At 35.1% G+C, this 23,890-nt stretch overlaps 2 protein-coding genes across 9 annotated transcripts; both read right to left on the reverse strand.

Moving 5' to 3' along the window:
* Positions 1-1,043: 1,043 nt before the first annotated feature.
* LOC103502987 (uncharacterized) lies at positions 1,044-7,052 on the reverse strand. Of its 7 annotated transcripts, XM_051090299.1 has the most exons (5): positions 5,016-6,139; positions 4,391-4,537; positions 4,038-4,228; positions 2,875-3,006; positions 1,044-2,771 (listed from the first exon to the last, which is right to left on the reverse strand). In XM_051090299.1, exons 1-4 carry the CDS (start codon positions 5,557-5,559, stop codon positions 2,884-2,886), a joined length of 1,005 nt encoding a protein of 334 aa, XP_050946256.1. In that variant the 5' UTR covers positions 5,560-6,139; the 3' UTR covers positions 1,044-2,771; positions 2,875-2,883. The 7 variants fall into 7 exon arrangements, 6 of the variants coding, with proteins under 6 accessions (XP_050946256.1, XP_008465350.1, XP_050946258.1 ...); XM_008467128.3 differs by having other exon boundaries at positions 1,044-3,006; positions 5,106-6,139; XM_051090301.1 differs by lacking the exon at positions 4,038-4,228.
* Positions 7,053-7,390: 338 nt separating this feature from the next.
* Positions 7,391-18,199, reverse strand: LOC103503000 (ATP-dependent DNA helicase At3g02060, chloroplastic). Of its 2 annotated transcripts, XR_540695.3 has the most exons (14): positions 17,426-18,191; positions 16,255-16,480; positions 14,811-15,056; positions 14,426-14,560; positions 14,211-14,335; positions 13,628-13,767; positions 11,948-12,018; positions 10,930-11,091; positions 10,368-10,454; positions 10,037-10,210; positions 9,579-9,623; positions 8,575-8,931; positions 7,860-8,129; positions 7,391-7,751 (listed from the first exon to the last, which is right to left on the reverse strand). XR_540695.3 is itself a non-coding variant. In XM_008467145.3 (13 exons), the coding sequence occupies exons 1-13, from the start codon at positions 18,037-18,039 to the stop codon at positions 8,028-8,030; spliced, it is 2,484 nt and encodes an 827-aa protein (XP_008465367.1). In that variant the 5' UTR covers positions 18,040-18,199; the 3' UTR covers positions 7,391-8,027. The 2 variants fall into 2 exon arrangements, 1 of the variants encoding a protein (XP_008465367.1); XM_008467145.3 differs by having other exon boundaries at positions 7,391-8,129; positions 17,426-18,199.
* Between the last annotated feature and the right edge of the window lie 5,691 nt (positions 18,200-23,890).

Here is a 23,890-nt window from a genome sequence, read left to right on the forward strand (position 1 = left end):
GATCTCCTGACACATACAGGACTGTCAGGAGAAAATGTTTCGAGAGACGATTTCCTGACACGTATACGAACACCGGCATGGGGAGTTCCTTACTCCATGCGTAGGAATAAAGCGCGTCGATAGTTCCCTTTGCCTACATGCTTCATTCTGGCATTGAGAGTAAGGAACGCCGGACACTGGTTCATATACTGTTAGGAAATTCTCTCCTGACACACTTCATTAAACGTCCGGACGTGTGAGTAACTATGTGTCGGGAGATTATGTTTTTTTTTTAATTATTATGTCCAATTTTTAAACATATGGTACTTTTTTGAGTTTCAAATTGATTTAAATTTAATAAAAATTTTAAATAAAACGTACAAAATTAATAATACATTGAAATACAAAATTGTCATTTAAAAATTAAAACATATTTCATACAAAATCTGAATCTATTTTAAACCTTTATCTTTATGTTCCCTAGAAACCAACTTTTGCTCTGATACCATGCTATCACACCCCCTCCCAAACCACCTACTCTTGACCCGAGAGTCAATTGCAAGGCAAAAAGTTTGGAATGGATTGAAGATCCCAATTATTTGAAATATATTTGATAATTGTATTGGTGTCGAGAATTTCCTTTTTCAGTCCTCTAACAAATTAGAAATGTTTAAGAGTGTGAAGATGTAGTTCAACAAGGTGTAGGACGTTCTTCTCCATTACTTTCCCTCTTCTCTTATTTCTCGATTGTAAGATTCATTTTCTCTGTCTACTTCTCTCTCATTTTTTTTCACTCTTATCTTCAATAAACTTACTGGTAAGGTAATCATGAATAGAGTTTGCACTTCTTTTTATAGCAGCTTTGATTCTAAAATCAAAACAAGAAAGTTAGCTTGCAATCTCAATAAAATTTAATTTGTCAAGAAAATAAATTTTAAACATTTTTTAATACATTTGTGGTTGCTTTGCACGATCAACACGCATTAAGGAACTTTTATTGATTAAATCATTTTAAAGTTAGTGTCCATACTCAAGAATGAAAAAGCATTGTAGAAGAGAAAGAATTAGCTATAGAAAACCCTAGCTTTTTATATATATGATTCCATGATTTTTGGAGTACATGATTGTAAGTATATATAGAAAGCTTGGGTGGAAAAACTCTTACCCTACACTCACCCACGACAAATTATAACTAAAAAATATCAGAAAATAACCCTCATCATTTGGGCTTTATACATAAAAGGAATAAAGAATAAGAGAGCAAAATTTGGCTTGTTAATGGGCTGCCTTAACACCCCCTGTAAACCAAGGGCAGCAGCATCAACCATAGTGAGTTTTCGTTTGAATTTTTAAAAATTTACGACTGACAATGGTTTGGTGAGAACATCCGCTATTTGTTCAATGGCTAGAAGATGGCAAACTTCTATTTTTCTTTGAAACACCAAGTCACAAACATAGTAAATATCGATCTCAACATGTTTTGTTTTGGAGTGGAGTACAAAATTAACACTTAGATGACCTGCACTTAAGTTGTCACACCACAAAACAGGGGGATGATGTAAGATAATATTAAGATCAGTTAAAAGAGAACGAATCCATACCATTTTCGTAGCCACAAGAGCAAGACAAAGACACTCCACTTCTATGCTTGAACGAGAGATTATAGATTGATTCTTGGAGCCCCATGAAATTAAGTTACCACCAAGATAGACACAAAAGCCAAAAGTGAATTTTCTGTCGTCGGGGTCTGAAGCCTAGTCAGCATCTACAAAGCCATATAGATTGAGATGACTCGACTTTTGGAGCCATAAGCCATGAGATAAGACTCCCTTTAGGTAACAGAGAATACGTTTCACCATTTGCCAACGTAAAATAGTTGGAAAGTGCATAAACTGACAAGCTTTGTTAACACTAAAAGAGATTTCAGGATGAGTAAGCGTGGCAATTGTAAGGCACCCATAATGCTTCTATACAAGTAAGGATCATAAAAAAAAGTCTTCTTGATGAGCAGATAGAATTGGGCCACTAATCACAGGAGTAGAAATAGGCTTGGCTTCAACCATCTTGGTTCGATGTAGCAAATCTAAAATGTATTTAGATTGAGAAAGAAACATTCCCTCCTTTTTCTGGATAAGAGACTTTGATACCTAGAAAGTAGTTGAGCTTGCCAAGATCTTTTAAAGCAAAGGTAGAGTTCAAAGATTTAATTAACTCATCCAAAACAATAGATGAACTACCCAAAACAATGATGTCATCAACATATATCAAGATATGACAATAGGTAGTAGAAATAGTTTTCACGAGTAAAGATGTGTCAGCTTAAGACGTTCGAAAATCAAGAGAATGCAAATAAGAACTTAACCTTTCATACCATGCATGAGGAGCCTGTTTGAGGCCATATGAGGCTTTCATGAGGTGACATACCATTGGTGGAGCAGCAGAGACATGAAATACAAACAGTTGTTCCATAAAAACAGATTCATGTAGGTAACCATGAATAAAAGCATTGTTTACATCAAGCTGACGAATGGACCAACCTTTCATGAGAGCAAGAGTCAAGAGAACCCGAGTAGTAACAGATTTGACAACCAAACTGAAGGTCTCTGTGTAGTCAATATTAGGTGTTTGATGGAAACCTTTGGCAACTAAGCGAGCCTTGTAACGAGCAATCAAACCATCAGAGTTTCTTTTGATTTTGAAAACTCATTTGCACCCAATGATTTCTTTGTCAATCGGCTTAGGGACTAAGGTCCAAGTGTTGTTCATCGAGGCGGTATATTCAACTTCCATGGCTTTCTTCCAACAAGGGTGTTTAAGAACCTCTTTAACACATCACATGGTTCGTGTTGTGTGTAATCAACTAAATATGCTTAGGTTTAAAAATGTCACACTTACCTCGAGTCATCATAGGATGAGAATTGATAACGTGAGGAACATCAATAGGGAAAGGAGCCATAGAGGATGAAGTTCCGTAATTCCCCATATTGGAAGGAGGATCAGCAAGGTGCCGCAAAACTGCATTAGAACCTGTAAGATGATACATATTAGTAGAATTTGGATTCTCGGAATTATTAGGAATTGGAACAGAGTGGTGCAAAACTTCATTATGGTACTTAGAAGTGGGTGCAATGATAGATAGATAGGTAGAAGGGAGATAGTAGTTGGAGTGAGGGAGGATGAGGGTGTGTTCATAGCGGCATAAGGAAAATATGATTCATCAAATAGAACATGACAAGAAATGTAGAGACGACCATTAAGCGATAATCATTTGTAACCCTTATGGGAGTTACTATAGCCAATGAAGGTGCATGGGCTTGATCTAAAAGACAGCTTGTGAGAATTAAAAGGACGTAAACTAGGAAAACACTTGTAGCCAAAATCACGTAATGAAGAATAGTTGGGTTTTAGGCCAAACAACTTTTCCAAAGGGCTGACATGAGCAAGAACTGGAGTAGGAAGTCTGTTTATCAGGTAGATAGCGGTGGAAAAAGCTTCATCCTAAAAAGTAAGAGATAAAAAAGCTTGAGACAGTAGAGAAGGCTCATGTCAACTATGTGCCTATGCTTTCTTTCAATTAAGCCATTTTGTTGGGAAGTATGGGGACAAGTTAAACGATGTTCAATGTCATGTTGTGATAAGAAAGGTATAAGAGGTTAAACTCACCACCACCATCAATTTGTAGATGTAAAATACGAGTTCCCAACAAATTTTCAACTAAATTTTTAAATTTAAAAAAAGGTTGAAGAGGCCTCAGATTTAGATTAGAGAAAGTAAATTCATATATAACGACTACTAACATCCATAAAACTAATGTAGTATTGAAAACCATTTTGAGACAAATTATAAGCAGGACCCCACAAATCACAAACAATTAATTGAAGGGGTTGAGTATATTGAGAATGTAGAGGAGAGAAAGGAAAAGCATGGGTTTTACCCAAAGCGCAAGTATCAAAAAATTTTAATTTATTTATATTCAAAACGAGATATTTGGACTGTTGAAGAACAGTTTTAACAACAGAAATATTAGTATGGCCTAGACGCATATGCTAAATATCAACCTGATGACTATGAGAAAAGGGATAAATTGATGGTGAGACAACGCTCAACACTTTAGGAGAACTAGATGGTGACATATTCTTCGTGGGATAGTAATGAGAAGGGTGATGTTGAATCAATAAAGACTTCCATGGAGCAGTCCTTGGAGAAGTGTTTGGCCAGTGTGATAATCCTTCACATAGCAAACAGATGGCTGAAATTAAAAAAAATATATCATTATCTTTGGCAAACTGAGAGACATTAATTAAGTTTTTGGTGATAGTTGGAACATGGAGTAAATTATTTAAAACCAAGGATCGATTGGAGTCTATGAAAGATGGAAAAGAAGAAGAACCATAGTGAAGAATTTGCAAACCTGAACCATTTGCATCATAAACCTGTCTTTCACCTCTATACTTAAATCCAATAAATTGGTTGTTGAAATTATTTGTGAGGTGATTTGTGACGTCAGAGTCAGGATACCAATTGCTGTCCATATTCAAATCATGAGATGCAACCATAGCTGTCATAGGAGAAAAACCAGAATGATTAGTAGGTATTGGAGAAAAACTAGGGGAACAACCCGACTAAGCGGATGCTGTTCAAGGAGGTAGGTAACGACTAAATCAACGATCAACAGTATGTCCAAATTTGGTGCAAATTTGGCATTGAGGTTTATTTCTATTGAATCGGCCATCACGATTAGATTGACCTCCACCATGCCCTCACTGGTTTGTATGTATTCGACCGATAAGTGTTATGTTATTTAATCGATTGATCACTGTCTTTTTCCAACCCTTGAGCAGCCAAGTTAGCCGATGACAGAGAGCTTTCTGCTTTGATGGTACACTTAATACAGGATTCCTTAGTAAGTAATAGTGAAGTAATGTCTTGTATAGAGGGAGAACAGTACAGGCAGAAATCAGATATCATAGATTCATATTCTGGTCCTAATCCAGCAAGAATATATAAAATATGATCATCAGAGGGTGTAGGTTTACCGACTGAAGCCAGAGCATCAACACATTGTTGGATTTTCATGAAATATTCTTTCAAAGGCACAACTCTTTTCTTTATGTTTTGAAGCTTACTCTTTAATTGCATTGCTTGAGCAAGACATCGTGCAAAATAAATTCCATGAAGATTGGCCCATATATCCTTTGTGGAGTTGCAGTTGAGCATTTGGTTGAGAATATCCTCATTCATCAAACCGAGCAACCATGAAGAAATTAATTGATCTTGGGTTTTCACTTCTTGAATTCTGGGTTTGGAGTTTGGATAGTTTGTGAGAAGACACGCCAAGGGTGGCTGGGGTGTTTCGACTTTGACATTGAAAAACTGAGATGGGGGTTCTAAGGAAGAATCAAGGTATTTTTCTAAATCATAACCTTCCAATGCTGTAACAACTTGAAATCTCCACAGAAGAAAGTTGTCATCGTTTAGTTCAACGATGGAGATCTTGTTCCGAGAGCTAAACATTTCGAAGATAGGGGAGGAAGCATCTTGGTGTTCCTCGATATTGCAAGTCCATGATTGAATTCTCATTTGAAAGAAAAAAAAAAGAAGAGAAAAAGATGGGAAAGACAAACGTGGAGAGGAAAAAAAAGAAGGAAAAGTGGTGGAGAGAAAATAAAGGGCCCTTGTCGTTTGATAAGTCAATTATACCAACTTAAGAATAGAAAAGAATGGTAGAAGGGAAGGAATTGACAAGAGAAAACCTAGCTTTTTATATATATGATACTATGATTTTTGGAGTACATGATTGTAAGTATATATAGAAATAAAGAATAAGAGAGTAAAATTGGACTTGTTAATGGGCTGCTTTGACATACATTTATAAAATGATTGATAAAATTTCCTTATTAATGGATCGCTTAAGGATGATACCATACTCCATGTTTGATGCATATGTTTGTGCAGTAATTAGTGATGCATGTGGATTGAAATTGATAAACCGGGAAGACTTTTGACTAGACACATTTGATTGTTTTAATACCTTCATTGATGCAAGTATGTTCATGAGTTCATATTTATAAATGTGTGTATACAATATATTTATAAATTAAATGAAATGTCTATATACAAAATATTTATAAATTCAATGCTTGAAACAAAAAAAAAACAAAAAAAAATTGACCTTGGAGGCATCTAAGCTAGAGTCTTGATAACTCTGTTAGAAATTACAACATTGCTTCTGTATCATCCTATATATATTGAAATAGTCACCTAAATAAAAATAATAGAACTTCATACGACCAACATATAGACCCTATTAGTGGATACATCTCATTGGTCGATGATCTTTCTTTTTAAGATGGATTAACCATTTGGTGGAAAGTTAGGCAGAAAAATGCTATGGTCAAGTTTTTAAGGACCATCAAAATCTAAGTAAGAATAATTATCTTGAGCGTAGTTTTATCGTATATGATTCTTGCTTAAGCTCATCATTTCCATACTTGAAATTAAAGAATTCTCATAAGAACCAAAATATTGCATATAATTATTAGTGAAATGATTTACCAACAATAGCAGTTCCTTCGCTATCCACTTGAGATCCATTGTAAAAATTGAACAGAAAAATATTTTAATGAAGTTAATAATATATATGTGATTTTTCTCAATTTTGATTTTTGTGGAAATGAAAGCTTTGGATAGTAAAAAAATAAAATCCACGTGAATTCAATTTTGAGATAAAATTATAATTTTTTCTATGTGAAATTATATGATTGGTATAGTCTTGACGTTAAAAAATATCAATAGAGCTGGCCTAATTATAAAGAAAGAAGGGGAGAAGAAGGGAGAGAAAAAACTTCGAAATTTTGACCGAAATTTTCCACTATGATAAGAACATTATAATTACCTCGCTAGCTTTGAAAGGCTTGAACAGAATTTCTAACAGCAAAGAACCGGTTGATGTTTTTGACAAGTGTAAAACTCCTCCATCTGAAATTATAAATCAAGTTGTTTGAAACCATTTTGTTTTTCCATTCAAAATCTTTTTCTCCTTTTGTTGATTTTATAGGTAACAGCAACCCTGTATCAAGTACAGTATTTTTATATAAAAATAAAAAAAGTAAGAACTCTTAAATATTCTTAAAACTTTTCACTAATTGATACCATACAGTGACTGCACCACCATTACAAACGGTTGACATGTCTTTCACGGTCACCAATGAAAAACTATTAAGTTATTCTACATTAGTCAACTAATGGTAGATCAAAGACCATTTATAACTATTTTTCAAACTTTAGAGACCGAAAATAAACATTAAAATTGAGAAACCAATTAGCACACTAAAGGGAACACAAATGAACCTTACCCAAAAATTGAGCCTCAATTAAAAAGAAAGCAGCAGTGTCTAGAAATAAATGGAAATGGATAAAAATAGTATATAACCCTTTTCACTATTTTCTTGCAAAATGTTCGAATGATAACTGTATGTCTGATGGTTCCTACTTCAACCCTTCCCTAAACTTTTTAGAGTTACAAACTTATGATTTCTTTACAACATACCCTCATCTCATATATAGAAAATTTGCAATAAATTAGAGGTAAAAGTTATGATGAGAATAAAACTTTGCTTCTAATCCAACTACTTGATACCAAGATTTAATGAATATTATATATAGACAGACACAAGGGAAGGGACAGAACAAATTGTGACCTGAGTGAAGTCTTAGCCATTGTCGAAGTCTCGATGTCGTCATAACTCATATACACGATCAGATCCTGCACACTGGTATACATTTTGGCGAGTTTTCAGTTTTCACATGGCTTACCTTGAAACTATTCTCTTTAGTGGCTTCCATCAGCTCGTTCCAACTTACTAACAAAATGTATATACCTTTTCTTGGTATTGCATATCATGATTTGAGATCTTCCATGTCAAACGCTTCTTGATCAGAGACCGTTATTCGAGGCTTTTAAAATAACAAGCCTGATGAGTGGATGTTATATGCACGTAGCAGCCATGTGATTAAGAAAATCATTGTAAAATCTGCTGTAATAAGAGCTAGTATTTGATTAGGGCTGGGAGGGAAGCATGAAGTTCCACCAAACACTCAAAGACCCAATTTAGCAGTTGTTCTCTAGGTAGCTCTAAGAGAAGACCAGCCTGCCAAAGATGAAAGGGAAGTGGGACAGAAACCACATAGAAAAGGAAAAACAGTAAGATACTCATTTGAAATGTATGGGTTGGAAACAGAACTGATAAAATGTTTCAGTTTTGGGAGCATTGATAAGTTAGTGGCTCCTGATACAATGTATCACAAGAAAATAAGGTATGCCTGAAACAAAGATGCTTACAAATTTACATCACGAAATTTATGCATAAGAAATTTAAATGTATACATGTGAGTTAACTCAGTCTGTTGTCGCATTTTTTTTCCCCTCTTTTTCATTGATATTTCATAACAAAAACGGTTCATGAACTAAAAAAAATTCATTTGCTTTTTCCATTTCACATCTCCTGGCAAGCATTTCCCAGCTGGGGGAGTAAAGCCAAAGATGCAAGATTAACTTCAATAAGATAGAAATAGGTAGACATTTAATAAGCTCACCTTGATCTGATGTTCCTCAAAAGACAAACAATTCCGATGCACCTCTGATGTCATCGAATCTGATATCAACTGGAAAACTTTCTTATTCATGTTAGTTTCCATGCAAACAACCTTTCCAGAAGCATATATCCGAGAAATTCCTAGATCCGCTGCCATTCTTCTCACATAAAGCTTCTTCAGGAGAATCTCCATGGAATACGGCTCTTTTCCATGATGACGGCGTAAATTCTCAGTAAATTGCATTAAAGTCCAAATGTCTGTCTCAGCTGCTCTCTCAGCTCCATTAAGTATTTTCATGGGATTCTCCAAATAATTAATGTACTCAGAAGGCAAATGAGGATTAATATCGATATCAATCTGTAAGAAAGTGATAAAAGATCAGACAATTTAAAATACAGAACCAGAAAATTATATGAATAGTGAATAAAAAATATGGAAAGAAACCCCAAGTATTTAGAAGAATAAGATACCCAAGTAGTTAGAGGAACTTGAACCTTCCTATCAAGTAAAGGCTTGTGTTCATATCTCTCTCTATTTATAGAACTCCTAATAGAAACCTTGTTTGCTCGACTATCATACCTTTAGTATCCTAATCTCCAACTGGTGGTATTCCTGACACTATTTTTTCTCAAGTGGTATTCCTAACACAATACTTTTTCTTTCTTTCATATAATAAGCAAACAAAATCTACTCTATAAGCTTCAACTTCAAATTTTATCTTCAATCTTTAGAAGACAAGTTGTATTTCACAAAGTAATCAATGCTGAACTGAATCAGTAGAAACAAAGTAGCAAGTTTGTATTTTGCATGTTACATACTCATTTCTTTCCATCAACAAAAGATAGGTGATTTATAACCAGGAAGTAATCAAATTTAGAAGCTTAAACTCACTAATCAACTTCATTTTCTTTTCCTTCTTTTTTCTTATTTCTTTTCCTTTTTACCCCTTTCACAACAAGAGAATTTAAGATCACTGAACATCAGCAAACATATCAAGAAAGTACCTTCACTGACTGGTACGGGACAGAGACTACCCTATGTTCGTCAACCTGCAAATCATCGGAAACAATCCATCCAGAATTAGAGAAATAAGCAATCAACCCCATGCTTCAAAAGTTATATAATTAATCAAACAGTAGTTTGCATGCGTGCACACATCATGATGTGCTGAAGATAAAGGAAACAGGAAGTTGGAACAATGACAACAAGAAGGATGCACAGAAAAACCAACACTTTGTTTTGGAAATGGGGATGGAATCTCGGCAAATTAACAATTTAAGTATTATTTGTAGTTTTCATTATTTATTTTCTATGCCGGAATCAAGAAATCAAGAAATAAATAAAAACTTCTAATAGGATGACTGCAGAGTCGAAGCCAATGTGATAACTGATTCATATAGACTTATGAGCACAACGCTGTCCTCCCAAAATATAAATTAGTAGACGGCGAATCATTACAAACCTTGGACAAGCTGTCGAAAAGCATTTCAAAGAAGAGATCAATGCCCACATTTCCAACGTCACCAGTTTGTTGCTCGCCAAAGATGGTACCAAATCCTCGTATGCCCATGTCTCTCTCAGCAAGTTGAAAACCTTGCCCAAGTTCACGGCAATCTTCAAGAGCAGCAAGCCTTTCCTAAATTATGGCAAAGAAGAACAATAAACATAAGAAGCATCAGAAAATTCCACGATGGTAAAATCCCCAAGTAATTGCCCAAAATATATTTTATTAACGACCAGAGCTTTCACATCGTTTCCAATAGCAAAGACCAGATGGCAATGAAACTACAAACCAGTGCTTCGTCAGATAGCAGAGACTTGTCTGGGTAAAATAAGTATGCATATGCTTCCTTGTCAGCCCGGCCCACTCGTCCACGCAGCTATCAGAAAGAAACATAAGGAAAAGAGTCAAAAATAGTAAAGTAATAAGATGTTGAAGAAAAGGGCAAAGTTCATAAAGATAAAAAGCAATAAACATAGGACATGTTTGGAATGACCTTCTAAATTCTAAGAGCTTTAAAACACATAATTTGTACTTAAAAGTACTTTTTTAAGCACCAAGTCATTCCGAACAAGCCCATGTTACATGACCATTTCAATTTTTTGTTCCATCCCTGAAAGGTAACATGTCCAAGGAGAATATAAAAGGATGCACACAAGACAAAGACATGATTGCCATTACAAAAAGAAAGTATTTCCCTCTTTACAACACTCAATAGTATCATCTCTTAACCTCCATTGACAAATAACACATTCCAAATGCACATTTCTAAAAAAGATTCTCACTGGTATTCTTTGAACCACGTTGTTCTTAAAAATTTGGACAAAACTGAAATGAAAAAGAGAAGGCAAGACCTGATATAATTGGGCTAACCCAAATTGTTGAACATCCTGAACAATGATGGTGTTTGCATTTTGAATATCCAGACCACTTTCAACAATATTTGTGCAAATAAGAATCTTAATATCACCAAGTGCAAAATTTTCCATGGTTTCTTCAAGTTGCTTTGAGTATTGCTGCAAACAATAGCTATATAAGTGAAATGAAATAACAATAAATGTACATTATGCAGCTAGGACTTATTTACGACTGAATGATGAAGGTATTCCAGAGGGGAACTAGGTTTCCTTGATGATACTTCTAATACAAATAGATTTAGACTTCAAACTTGGTTTTTGATGCTGGTTGTCCTCCAAAAAGGAAATTCTCCATAACCAGTAATGGGAGACCGAGAGTTAAGATGAAACTCCACAAAACAATGTGGAGTGATCTTGTTGAATCTCTTAACAAACATGGAGTCATTCCCATGAAAAAGTAATATCCAATAATAAAGCAGAGTATCCCAAAAAATAATTTATTCAACAAACCCTTTATTTCCTTAAAGGGTGTTTCGGGCATTAAATTGGTTATTAGAGTCAGTAATATAGTTTGTGGGTTATAATAAAATTATGTTGCAAACACACTATTTTTAGTCTAGTTAAAATAGTTTGTGCTTGGAAAATAGACTATTTTAGTTTAGATAAAAAATAGTAAACATTACGACAAAGAAGAAAAGAGAGGAAGAGTAAGTAATAGTAAACACTCTAACAAAAAGGGATTTGATCTAGTAATAGTTAATTATAGATTATAATAGTTGAAAATTAATTGGAGCCCCAATCCCAAACATGGAGTGTAGCCCACACCACCCTCTTGAAGTTGGGATCTCAAACACCCCCTAAATTTCAATAAACTAAAGCACAGCAAGTTTTCATTGTTGTTCCATATTCTAGCTTACCAGACAATGTAGATTATTCTCGAAAGAATTGCTAAAGCTTAAGTTTTATGAGACAGCAACTGATTCAAGGGCCTCATAATTGACAAAGGGGCAAATACCTTGCCATGAGCAAGTGCTATTTCAATGTCTGGAAAGCTCGCCTCAAGAAATTCCTTCACTTCTTCAAGTCCTGTGATTCAAGTATGACAGAAAATCACCTGAAATTCTTATTAATGGATGTAACGAGAAGAAGTATACCTAATGCTATCTCAACTATAAGGTATACCATAGCAAAGTAAATCAAACTTAAGGAATTACATGTTGGTCATTATACTCAGAAAAAATAAACCCAAAATATTTGGATAGTAATATTTCCCTGCTTTTTCCTCTAGGCTTATATGAGTAGTCAAAAGAAGGGCATGTGATGACCGGTGAGAGAATGTATTTGGGAATTGGGAGAGTAGACCCCAAAGAATATTGTTAGTCAGGGGGCTTGGTTTTGCTGAGTATATATTACTGTTTTGGCTGGAGGGTGGGTATCTTTTGGCTGTAATTTGTAGATGGGACTCTTGTGAGTTATGGGAGAGGAAGTGAAGGTCTTGGATTCTTCCCACTGCTATAAAAAAAATTGAGGGCAAGGCCTATCACTCTCTTAGCCTCCTTTATACCTTGTTTCCAATTAAAATTTTCTTGTTTCCCATCAGAGACCATATATATACACACTAAAGTAAATTATCCTAGGAAGGGTGCGCTGGGAACTGCATTTCTGCATATTCATCCAAAAAGGGAAATTTAATGAATCACTTCACTCTTGTGTACATTCAATGTGGTTCACTAATATAATAGCTGTATTTATCCTCCTTTCTTACACTTCCTTCCTAATTAATGGGTCAGATTAAATATTAGTTAGATAGTTAATTTTAAAGGGTGCACCTCCTGATCCTTTGTTCTTTACTTCTTTATTTGGGTTGGTGCTCTTTGTATAACCCTCTTGTATTTTGAGCATTAGTCTTGTTTCATTATAATTAATAATATTTTGAATGTCTCCTTTTCAAAGAAAAAAGAAAAAAGAAAAAAGAAAAGCTTTCAACCACACCCGACAAAAATTAACTTTGTTCCATATGTACTGATGCATGGGGCATTTAATTAGGAGCCCAACAGCTCAAACACATTGAGAGATTCCTCTAGTACCCTTCCTATCAGATTGTTGACAGAATTAAGATCCCAGATGTTACCTTATAAGCCGGGCACCATGTGCGAACCAAAAGTCTCACCAGCTATCCTTTCAAAGGAAATGGCAGGAATATTTGGTCCAATATTATTATGATCACTTTTTTGGTGGTATGATTAACAGAGAAATTCTAAATAAGCTGAATAGAGAGCTTTCTTACTATTGAAGCATTCTTTTCTATGTTACCATCCTCTTGGAAGACCTTACCAGAAATTTTGTGATTATTCTCAATCCATGGCCAATGCCAGTTTAAAATTGTATCTACAATCTCCTTCAGGTTAAAGTAAGTAAAAGAAAAGAGAAAGATGTAATAATAAAATAGAAGAATTGCAAGAAGGTGAAATAGACAAGAGGGCAGCCAAAGGAGCAAAAAGGTTCTCTAATGGTTCATCTGCATCTTATTTTCCAATTCCCTCTCTCTTCGGTATTAATAAAGGTGTTTGTTACCAAAATGCATGCATATGTACACGTATGATGAAAAATAGAGCCACGAAGGAATGGAGAAAGTAAACCAATTCTTGAGAGTACAGAACAATGAAAACCTTAAAGAAAAAGCTACAATGATTACCTTTAATTCGAGGTAAAACATAAAAAATTTGGCCTCCACGTTCCAGCTCATATTTTATAGCTGATTTCACTTTTTCTTTACTGAATGATGAGAGATGGGTTTTTATTGGGACTCTTTCCGGAGGTGGAGTTGTAATCAAGCTAAAGCATGGAAAGAAAGCAAAGGTTCAGTCTTGATAACTCATATTAGAGGACCATGGAGATAAGTCTACTGAAAGGGATAGTCGAAACAGACAAGTTCAGCAGGAACAAAAGTTAATGATAAGGAATGAGATAATATCAGAAGTAAATTAAAAAATGGAATAATTTGTTACTTCCACTATCTAGTATATCTATGACCAAAATTAATGATCAACAGTCGCAAAAGATGATTAATATTGCTTAATCTATCATTGGCTTTAATTTCTAAGAATGTCAAATAGTGCTCAATCTATCATTGAGTCAAATGTAACAACAATATGGTTGAGCTTCCCTAACTTATATAACAAACAAAGTAGGAAGGGTTAACAGAATTATTAGAAAATCCAGTCAATGCTTGAATATCTTCTTCTTCACCCATGAATTAAGTGTGTTGAGTTAATTACCTAGCATCACGAAATCCAGTCAATGCTAAATATAGGGTCCGAGGTATTGGTGTTGCGGAGAGAGTGAGAACATCAACTGAAGTTTTAAAAGATGCAATTTTCTCCTTCTGTTTGACACCAAACCTCTGTGAAGGCAGAAGGAATAGAAAGTTACTCTCAACTGAAATCAGGATGGTTAATACCAAATTAAGATGGGATGCCAAAAAAAATAGAACCTGTTCCTCATCAACAACTAGAAGCCCTAAATTACTATATACAACACGATCTCCAAGGAGTGAATGAGTCCCAACAATAATATTCAATTGACCTTCTTTGATCATTTCAAGATGTTTCTCTTTCTCTGCTTTTGTCTGCATGATGTAATATCTAGTTAGCTTAGACATTCAACTCTCATACTCTTTCAGAGTGAGTTCAAATTAACCAAAAAAAGTTGCAATAAGTGGCTACATTGATGTTGAGTCTACTGACTCTAATGGTTGAAGAAATTCAAATTACTTCTTTATAGTTGTTTGAGACCATGTGACTAACAACTTATGCCTTGTCGTCTTACTAGACGTATATGCGTGTTTCTTCCCATAACAAATATTTATCTAACAATACCTGGAACCTGCTCAACAATCCAATCTGGACATCAGGAAATGAAGAAAACCTTTGTGTGATAACTTCAAAATGTTGTTTGGCAAGGACTATAGTTGGTGCTAGAACCATAGCTTGCTTTCCTGCTGAGACCACACAGAAGATTGCACGCAATGCAACTTCAGTTTTACCAAAGCCAACATCTCCACAAATCAATCTGTCCATCGGAGTTTCCCTCTCAGTCAAATCTCTCTCCACATCTCTGAAAGCCTGCATGAACGAGAAAAAACATCACAAGACGAAGATACAAGAATATTGTAACTCTTCAAAGCAATATTGTAATAATCTTTTCACCTTGGAGAACCACACCCCAAAAACCTATTGGGGTGGGAGAACCAAGCCACCTAAGTACCATATTGGTCATCCCATTTTAACCAATGTGGGAAAAAAGTATCTCATACTACCTAAGTTCCTAACAATACCCCATCCTTGGAGAGTCGACGTCCCATAAGCTACTCAAATGGTACTTCACTCGATGACAATCAGCTAGAACCCTCCATCGGTTCTACTCCGGAACGTCGACAACCAGCTCGGACACCATTGTTCGATACTTAAGCACATTGAAGAACAACACCCAAAAGCCAGCCGTTGGGTGGGAGAGCCAAGTCACTTAAGTACCACATTGGTCATCCCATTTCAACTAACGTGGGATAAAGGCATCACATACTACCTTGTGGTTCCTAAGGTAATCTTGAAGTATCTAAGGGCCAATTTAAGGATGGATAGGTAGATATGTAAATATATAAAAGCATGCTCAACAAAATCTATTATGCTTGTCATTATACACATAAATATAACAGAGAAGCAAACCTATTATGCTTGTCGCTATGCACTGGTACAGACAGCAAAATAAAAGCAACTGATTCAGACCCATATTAAAGCGTGCACAGTCATTACTCCAAAAATAAATGATAAGATGTTTGATTGTCATGTATAAAGAAAGGATAATCATGACATTGTGATACTGGATTTTGGCCATTTACATTGTCTGATGAAATTTCTAAAATTTCCTACACTTTCTACACATTATAATGTGAAAATCATTTTGTGAAAAGTATAGATGTCCTTGTTTATATGTAAACCAAACATAATGAGCAATGTCATATGACCAATCATTTGTCAAAACAACTCTAAGATTAAGATTATGTTCAATGCCATGGGCAATGTTGCGAAATTATTGAAACTAATAGTTTTGAATTCAACTAAATTTAAGATTACAATTTAACGACAAAAGATTAGGCTGATGAGAACGTAAATGAATATAGTAACATCTCAATTCAAAACCATACATGAAACTTTGGTTCATTCAGCTCCCTTACGGAAGATGGATAAATTCCTAGAAAGTTCTGCCCTCCCTCACCATCTATCCAAGGAATGGAAGGGCAGAAGCCTTTTTGAGTGAAAGTACCTCCTTTTGGTCCACTGTAGGCTCGTAAGGAAACTGAGCAGAAAATTCTTCCATAGCCGAACATTTCGGATAGGGAGACCTTCTCTGTTTCAACCTATGTAGATACAGTTCCATCAAGTCAACAACCATTTTCTGAATCGCAACTTTTCCCTTAGTCTTTCTTTTTTCCCATGTGGTAGTATCATTTAATTTGCTCAATGTGCGAGGTTTTCTGTTTTCATTTGGCCTGAAAAGGTGATAACGTGTTAAATAAATGGAACATGGATGCATAAACAGAAATAGAACAAAGTACATAAGAATTTGGACGTATAATCCCCAACCCTAAGTAGAGCATTGGCCATAGTTGTAGACAACTGCTGAGAATAATTTTCTTACCCTTTTCATCTATATTCTATGTTCTGTAGGTTTCTAGCATGTCATTATGTAAAAGATAAAGCACCACCAGTCGACCAATAATTCATCTGAAGTAATAGTAATACCTTCAAAATCTTGGCAAATTTAGATTCATTCATTCCTGATCTATAATGGAGTACCAGAAAAATGTTAAAGAGAACAACTGCTTCCAAATATATCTGACTAACACTGCTGAAGGATGGATCTAGATTTCTTAGAAGTCATTGAAATATCGAACATCCTACATGCATGAAAGAGTCAGCTTCTTCGCTAAAAAAACTGCATATCCGCAAATGTTCATGTCGAACTTAGGTACAGACCCTATGATATATTGTTGTCAAGAAACTCAATTTTGATATCCTATATAAGTGATCAAATCGAGTTTGAACACATTCTTCAACACATTTTCCCAAAAGACTACTGTTTTTCACATATCCCAAGGATGGGTTGGTTTAATTACAATAATTGTCTAGTCTAAAACAGCAATAACGAGCTAGATTTTTAATAATAGATTTAGAATAATATAATGCAATTCTAAAAACTGCAGTAAGCAAAAGCTAAAGCATTGAGAAACTAGAAAAATCCGATATCCCAGATATTACATTAGAAAAAGAAAAGTCCCAATCAAAAGATACATTAGTAAAAGAAAAACACAACTACGATTTACTATTATAGTGCCAACATATCAATGAATGTGTCGATTAGTTAAACAGCAGCAATTTACGAAAGACCGCCATGAACAGAATGCATAAGTGAGTAAATAAACAAACAAACGTACAGATTATAGCGATACAGCATTCGAGACGCCTGCTTAACAGGAAGCTTCGCCATCCCATCAGCATACTCAATGAACACATACTCAGTAGGCTCCGTAGAACCTTTCTGAACATCAAACTTAATCCTAACAAATCGGCCAATACCAACCTTCTTATGCACAACATAATCCCCAGAACGAAGCGTGTAAGGATCAACCTTATAATTAAACCCATCGCTCTCTTTCCTTTGTTTATCCCCTTTCAACTTCTGCAAACCCCTTTGCTGCTGCTCCTTCACCATCTGAATGTACCGGTCCGCCTCCTCGGAGTCCATAGTCGTTCTCGAGGAATCCCTCTTCCCATGAAATCGGAGAATTCTCTCATTGAGAACCGAGATAGAGTCTCGTTCAAGCTCAATTTGGTCTCTCCTCCTCGCGGATTTGGCGGTACCAGGAACTATAACATCTTCGGCATAGGCAACATTAGTAACCGAAACACATCGGTTAGGGAAATGGCGGAAGGTACAGTTGCGGTTGAAGAGTCCCCATCCCCATAGGGTGGGAAATGAGCGGAGTTTGAAGGCTAGTAGAGGTCGGGAAGAGGAAACATCTGGGGCAGGTGAAAAAAGAAAAGACATTGAAGAATAAGGTAAGAGAGTAGAAGAAGAGGAGTGAGTAGTAAGGAGGTTAAGGAAGTGAAAATGAAGATGGAGATGGAAATTCCTCCATTGAAGAGGTGGAAGAGAGGTTTGAGGATAATAATGTGGAGGTTTTGGAGGGGTTTTTGGATTTGTACGTGGAAGCAAGCCAGCCAAATTTTGCTTTTTAGATATTTATAAGTCGGGTCGGGTCGGGTGAGTGTAGGAATATTTTTAATATTTGAGTGAGAATTTTTACTCAGGGTGGGAAAAAAAATCATGATAATTCGAGTGTTATGATAATATGTGTTTTGGAAAAGGTTATTATTAGTAGTGTTATGGTAATATGTGTTTAGAAAAGGAATACGAATGGTAGTGTTATCATTGTATGTGTTTGGGAGAAAGATTATTACGATAGTATTGTTATGATAATATGCGTTTGAAGAAGAATTACTATTGTAGTATTATTATAATATGTGATTAGGGAAAGGTTATGATTGTAATGTTATTATGAGTGTAGTAATATAATAATATGGATTTGAGGGTAGGATTACTTGTGATAACTTTTTTTATATAAAATAAAGAATATTAATATATATATTAATAATAAATCATATACTTTTTTTTTTAAAATAAACAATATTAATATATGTAATTATAATAAACCATATTATTTTTTACAATAAGTTTTGCAATATTTTTCTTTCGTACTCCTGGATTAGCAAAATATTTGTTTTATAAATCGTTAAGTTGAGGCTCGTTTCTTCTTTTTTTATTGTTCTGTCGTGCACAAGTAACGCGTAAATCCATTAGAGCATTGAAATAAATTTTTTGAGGTGAATGAAACTCGAAAAAATCGGTTCACTACAAATTTTCGTTAACATAATAGTGGAATAACAGTACATACGATAAAAATAAGAAAACAGTAAAGTATGCAAATAATTAAGCAGATAGAAAGGACGATGAAAGATATCAAAAACAAGTCAAGGGTTTTCTTGGAGAATGACACTATAAAATGGAAACTTCATGTCATTAGGTACATCAAGGAATGTTTTCATGTCATCAACGTTGTGCATCAGTATACACATTAAGTAACACTTGTTGATTGTAGTCAGTTTGAGGATGATCTGTAACTGTCAAACGACCTCTTGCCGTGTTGTGCTTGCGTCTTGCCATTGTAGGATGGGCAAGTCAGCAATACGGTTAAGTTGTTTATGACATACTCAATGGCAATGCAAATTATGTCTCCATTTTCTAGGGACTGTCCTCCCCGTTTCCTTTTAGACTCGCTAGAAACATTCCTACCGTCACTTGTGCGAGCGGTTTGTGTGCCCATTACTTCGTCAGGTGACATGTCTAATCCCTAACTATACATTGTATGGAATTCCATACATTGCCATCGTCAGCGACAAATTCCTCGTACTCATCTGCACATTGGACCCAACATCGGTAAATATCTCTGCTTGACCTCTAGTCACATGATCTCTGCTAAAGACGTAGGAAAGATCGTCATAGTGGGAAAATGATCTATTAAGGAGGACCTTCGCGGCCAAATGACTTTGTTCAAGTACAATAAAAATTGTTATTACTATTTTCACTTATACTACAATAACAATTCACATAAGTAATAGCGTACCTTCACCTAATCATCGAACACATTCTTCTCTGCAATGCACTTCATTTCATCGTTCCACTCAAACCACTATAAGATGGGTCACACATCTCCGCTAGATCATGGAACGTTCTCTTCAACAATTTTATCCTGCTATTGATAGTTGTAGCCTGGATGCTACGTCCTGGGATCTTATAGGCTATCATTCTTGCGAGCTAGCTAAGGTACTCGGGTTTAAAGGTTCCGATGTCGAACCTCAAGCCACTGGCATTGACTAATCGACGAGGCACTCGACGACGGTTGCCTCCTCGTTGACTAATCGACAAGGCACTCGACGACAGTTGCCTCCTCTTCTTTCGTCCAATTGTGCTTAAGCAGTCTTAATGAAGTTGACATGCTATAAAATGAATGCAAACATATTAGTGTCATTAATTTCACTACGATTACCACATAAAGACATAATACATTCTGCTTCTAAAGAATTGTCATATTGTTATTCATTTCCTCGCTAAACTAATACATTTGATAAAAAGAAATTTGAAAAGTATGACAAAAGAAGAATTAGGGAAACATTAACAATCAAACTAAATGTAGAACATTCAATAGTGCTGCACTAGTCGTGTCACTGATTATGCAACTCCTAGTCACTAAACATTTCATCTGCAAGCTCGTCCCTCCACTGACTCCACTCGTTTGAGGTCTCTATGTAGTGTATATTGTCCCCAACGGTAATCGTGTGCATTGAATCACCCTCATCTATATTGTCCGGTATATCAAAGTTTCTCATCTCTCTATTGATGAGGTTGTGCAATAGACAACATGCGAGTATCGTGCGACATTGGACTTATACAGGGTAGTATGACTTTTCTCGTAGTATTACCCACCGACTCTTCAAGACACCGAATGCTCTTTCAATTACATTTCGTGCAGAAGAATGCTTCATATTAAAAAATTCTTTTGATGTTGAAGGTGCATTCTCAGCACCAATGTCAGTCTTACAGGTGGTAGTGTTGCCCTCTGTATGGTGCCAAAAAACCCTCAACATTTGGATACCCGACATCAACTAGGTAGTAATAGCCTGTTAGGGGTGTAAGAATAACCCGATAACCCAGACTACCTAACCCATATTATATGGGTTAGGATGGGTTGAAAATTTTGATTTTTTTTAGTTGGGTTGGGTCTCAAGTTGGGGGTTGAAAAATTCAGGTCAACCCAATACAATCCGAATTAATTATATTTATATTATATTATAGATATTTTATTAGTTATTTAATATTTATGGATAATGTTTGGAATGTTGAACTTTTTATGGAGGTTTGAAACTTTGAATTTATAAATGTTTGAATTTTTTTATGTAAGTATTTATTAACATACAACAATTTGTACCGTATAAACATTATGAATGAAAAAAAAAGAGTAAATAGTACAACCTGACAACCTAACCCAACCCAACCCAACCCAGCCCATATTTTATGAGTTGGGTTGGGTTGGAAGTATAATTTGGGTTATTCAAGTTATCAACCCAACCAACCCGTAAATATGGGTTGGGTTAGAAATGTCCCTCAACCCATCCCAACCCAACCCAACCCATTTACACCCCTATAGTCTGTGATTACATTGCACGATTAAAATGTCGTAACTGATAATGGAAACATTGTACTTCTATGTACAATTTCGTAAGTAGTTACCCTTGGACACCTTCAAGCCGTTCGATATTAAAATGACATCTTAAAGGATGCATGAGTCCGCAACTGATCCTTCCCAACCGGCTAGTAGGAACACAAAATCTTCTTACGTATCACATACTCCAAGGACATTTGTGGCCACTTCGACCTTTCGTGTTCTATATATACACCACTCCCTTGCTGGAATGTTGATCTTGATATACGTGCCATCTAATGCATCAAGACAATTCTGTGATGCATAACTAATGATTAATGACCAGATCTTACATTGGATGGGTTGAAGTACGTAGTTAGAGAAAACAGACAACCTCAAACCACCCCCATCTTTGATTTGTTCAATAGTTTGTCACTAGTTGTGGTTTTTTCAACAGCTCGCCATGCAAGCGAATGACTGCCAGCAACACCATGTTAAAATGATGTGAAATTGTCTCACCCGACCATATGAATTCCCTTTGAATGACATGGTTTTTCACGTCATGCGCAAGTATGTGGAGGAACACTGCCACCATCTCCTCAACATTGATGACTTCCATCTACATTAGTCCAGTGATGGTCTTAAGCAGGTGGCACAAAATGGCAAAACATCTTCGGTCCATTCTCGTACTTTGGCGATACACTAGGTTTGATGCATGAATCATGTGAAAATACGCTAACTGTCTAATCCTATGCCTAGTGTCGTGCGGTACATAGTGTATCCTCTTTGTGTCGTTACGTAACAACTCCAGCATTAGTAGTAACTGACGTTGGGATGTTATGAACGCATTGAGTAGAGACGCAAATTCATGTTCGTCCATTAGAAATTCTAGATCGACACACTGTAGGAAAAGAACCTTTCAAACGCATTAAAAACGATTGTGGTTAACCTAATCACATACTATGAATTTGGGTTTAAGGATCTTGAAAATTTGTTCAAACCATAATTTTCCTATGTAAAATGTTCAAAACCTCATTGCAAAAAATATTGTAATAAAGATACAATGAATACAATTTTTTAATGTCCACATAATTTCCAAAATTGTTAGAAGTCTTTTTTTTCTATAAAAAGTGTAATATATGTATAGATTGGCAATGTTGTTGGGTGGGTCATTTTGTGGTTTCCTTTAATACATTATGTAAAATAAGTTTGTAAAACCGATTATGATATGTGAGAACTTGTGAATGTATTTTCCTATACATTATACTAAGGAACAAGTTACACATTTCTATAATGTATATCACGGTAATGTGTGTCTAATAGAATGTTTATGTTATAAAGGTGTTTTTTTTATTACACCAACCTAATGTGCGTCTTAGACCTATTTTGACGTTTTACAGTTTTATTGATTAAAAAAATCTTACTTTTTTTTTTAATTTATGATTCTACATGAATTTCGTGACAAAATCAAAAAAGTGTACGAATTTTCCAAACATCATGTTTCCAATAATTTGAATTATTGGGTTTAAAGAAATTATTTGCTATGAAAACACATTGATTTTCTCACGTTTAAGGCCTTTTTTTTTTTAACTACTCCAACTTAGTATGAACCCTAAAAAATGTTTTATGTATATATTTTTTAAAATCTCTACATAACTACTTGTAAAAATGATTTTTTTTATTACAACCAAAACTAATGAATTAAGAAAGTGGTGCAATAGTTGCAACATGTTTATGGCAAAATGCAAATGAATGAATAAAGGAAACTATGCTTCAAGGTAGTATTACGAAATGAAAGAAGTAAGCAATTGACGGTTTACAATAAAATACCAATCGTTTAACAAACACTGATAGATATAAAGGAAATGAAGGAAGTTATTACAACATTCAATTAACTAAACCATAAATAAAAAGAATTTAAAATGTACATGGTTATAATCGTAGTACCTTGTTTATGAATTGTTTAAATGCTATAACCTGAAAATGCAAAACCAAATATTAGAAAACACATGTACGCTAGTCGTTAGATTACGTAATGGTAAAAGAAAGAAAAACTCGTACTAATACCTTAACCGAAAGAGAACCTTACAAATCCATAGAATCGTAAAATAAAATACACAAGCGTCAGTACATAATGTAAGGGAATGAAAGTACCCTTAGAGTAAGATATTCCTGCAAAGGCATTCAAGAAGAATGATTTTGCGATAAAATTTCATGTAGTGGACATAATGACATTAGAACTAAATGCAAAGCAAGTAAACATAGTGAGAAGATCGAGAACATTCAAAACAGAGAGGGAAACATGGTAAACATACACAATAATTTTAACAGCGGCATAAAGAATGACAAGTAAACATAGTGAGAAAACCAAGAGGGAGTAAACAAACAAGTGAGTGTGTTGTAACGAATGAAAGCATGAAGTACATAAACTGCCCAATGAGGAAAAGACTTAACATGATAATTAAGCATGGTACATATACACAATAATGGTGAAATAGGCATAAAAAAGGCAAGTAAACATAGTGAGAAAACCCAAAACATTCAAAACATAGAAGTCATGCGTGCTAAAGAATGAAAGCTACAGTAGATAAACATACCAAAGAGGAAGCAATCAGTGAGAAAACTGAGAGGGAGAAAACA

The sequence above is a fragment of the Cucumis melo genome, chromosome 9, assembly GCF_025177605.1.
Source record: "Cucumis melo cultivar AY chromosome 9, USDA_Cmelo_AY_1.0, whole genome shotgun sequence".
NCBI lineage: Eukaryota > Viridiplantae > Streptophyta > Magnoliopsida > Cucurbitales > Cucurbitaceae > Cucumis > Cucumis melo.

Excerpts from the sequence above, each read along its gene's own strand:
- LOC103503000 (XM_008467145.3), bottom strand. The coding sequence starts at position 18,039 with ATGTCTTTTCTTTTTTCACCTGCCCCAGATGTTTCCTCTTCCCGACCT. Across the intron at positions 15,057-16,254 it reads CTACAGTGGACCAAAAGGAG|GCTTTCAGAGATGTGGAGAG; the intron begins GTACTTTCACTC and ends TCGTTCATGCAG. Across the intron at positions 11,092-11,947 it reads TAGCACTTGCTCATGGCAAG|CAATACTCAAAGCAACTTGA; the intron begins GTATTTGCCCCT and ends TATTGTTTGCAG.
- LOC103502987 (XM_051090299.1), bottom strand. The coding sequence starts at position 5,559 with ATGAGAATTCAATCATGGACTTGCAATATCGAGGAACACCAAGATGCT. Across the intron at positions 4,229-4,390 it reads TTATGATGCAAATGGTTCAG|CCATCTGTTTGCTATGTGAA; the intron begins GTTTGCAAATTC and ends TTTTAATTTCAG. Across the intron at positions 3,007-4,037 it reads CCTTTTCTCATAGTCATCAG|GTTCTAATGCAGTTTTGCGG; the intron begins GTTGATATTTAG and ends ATCATCTTACAG.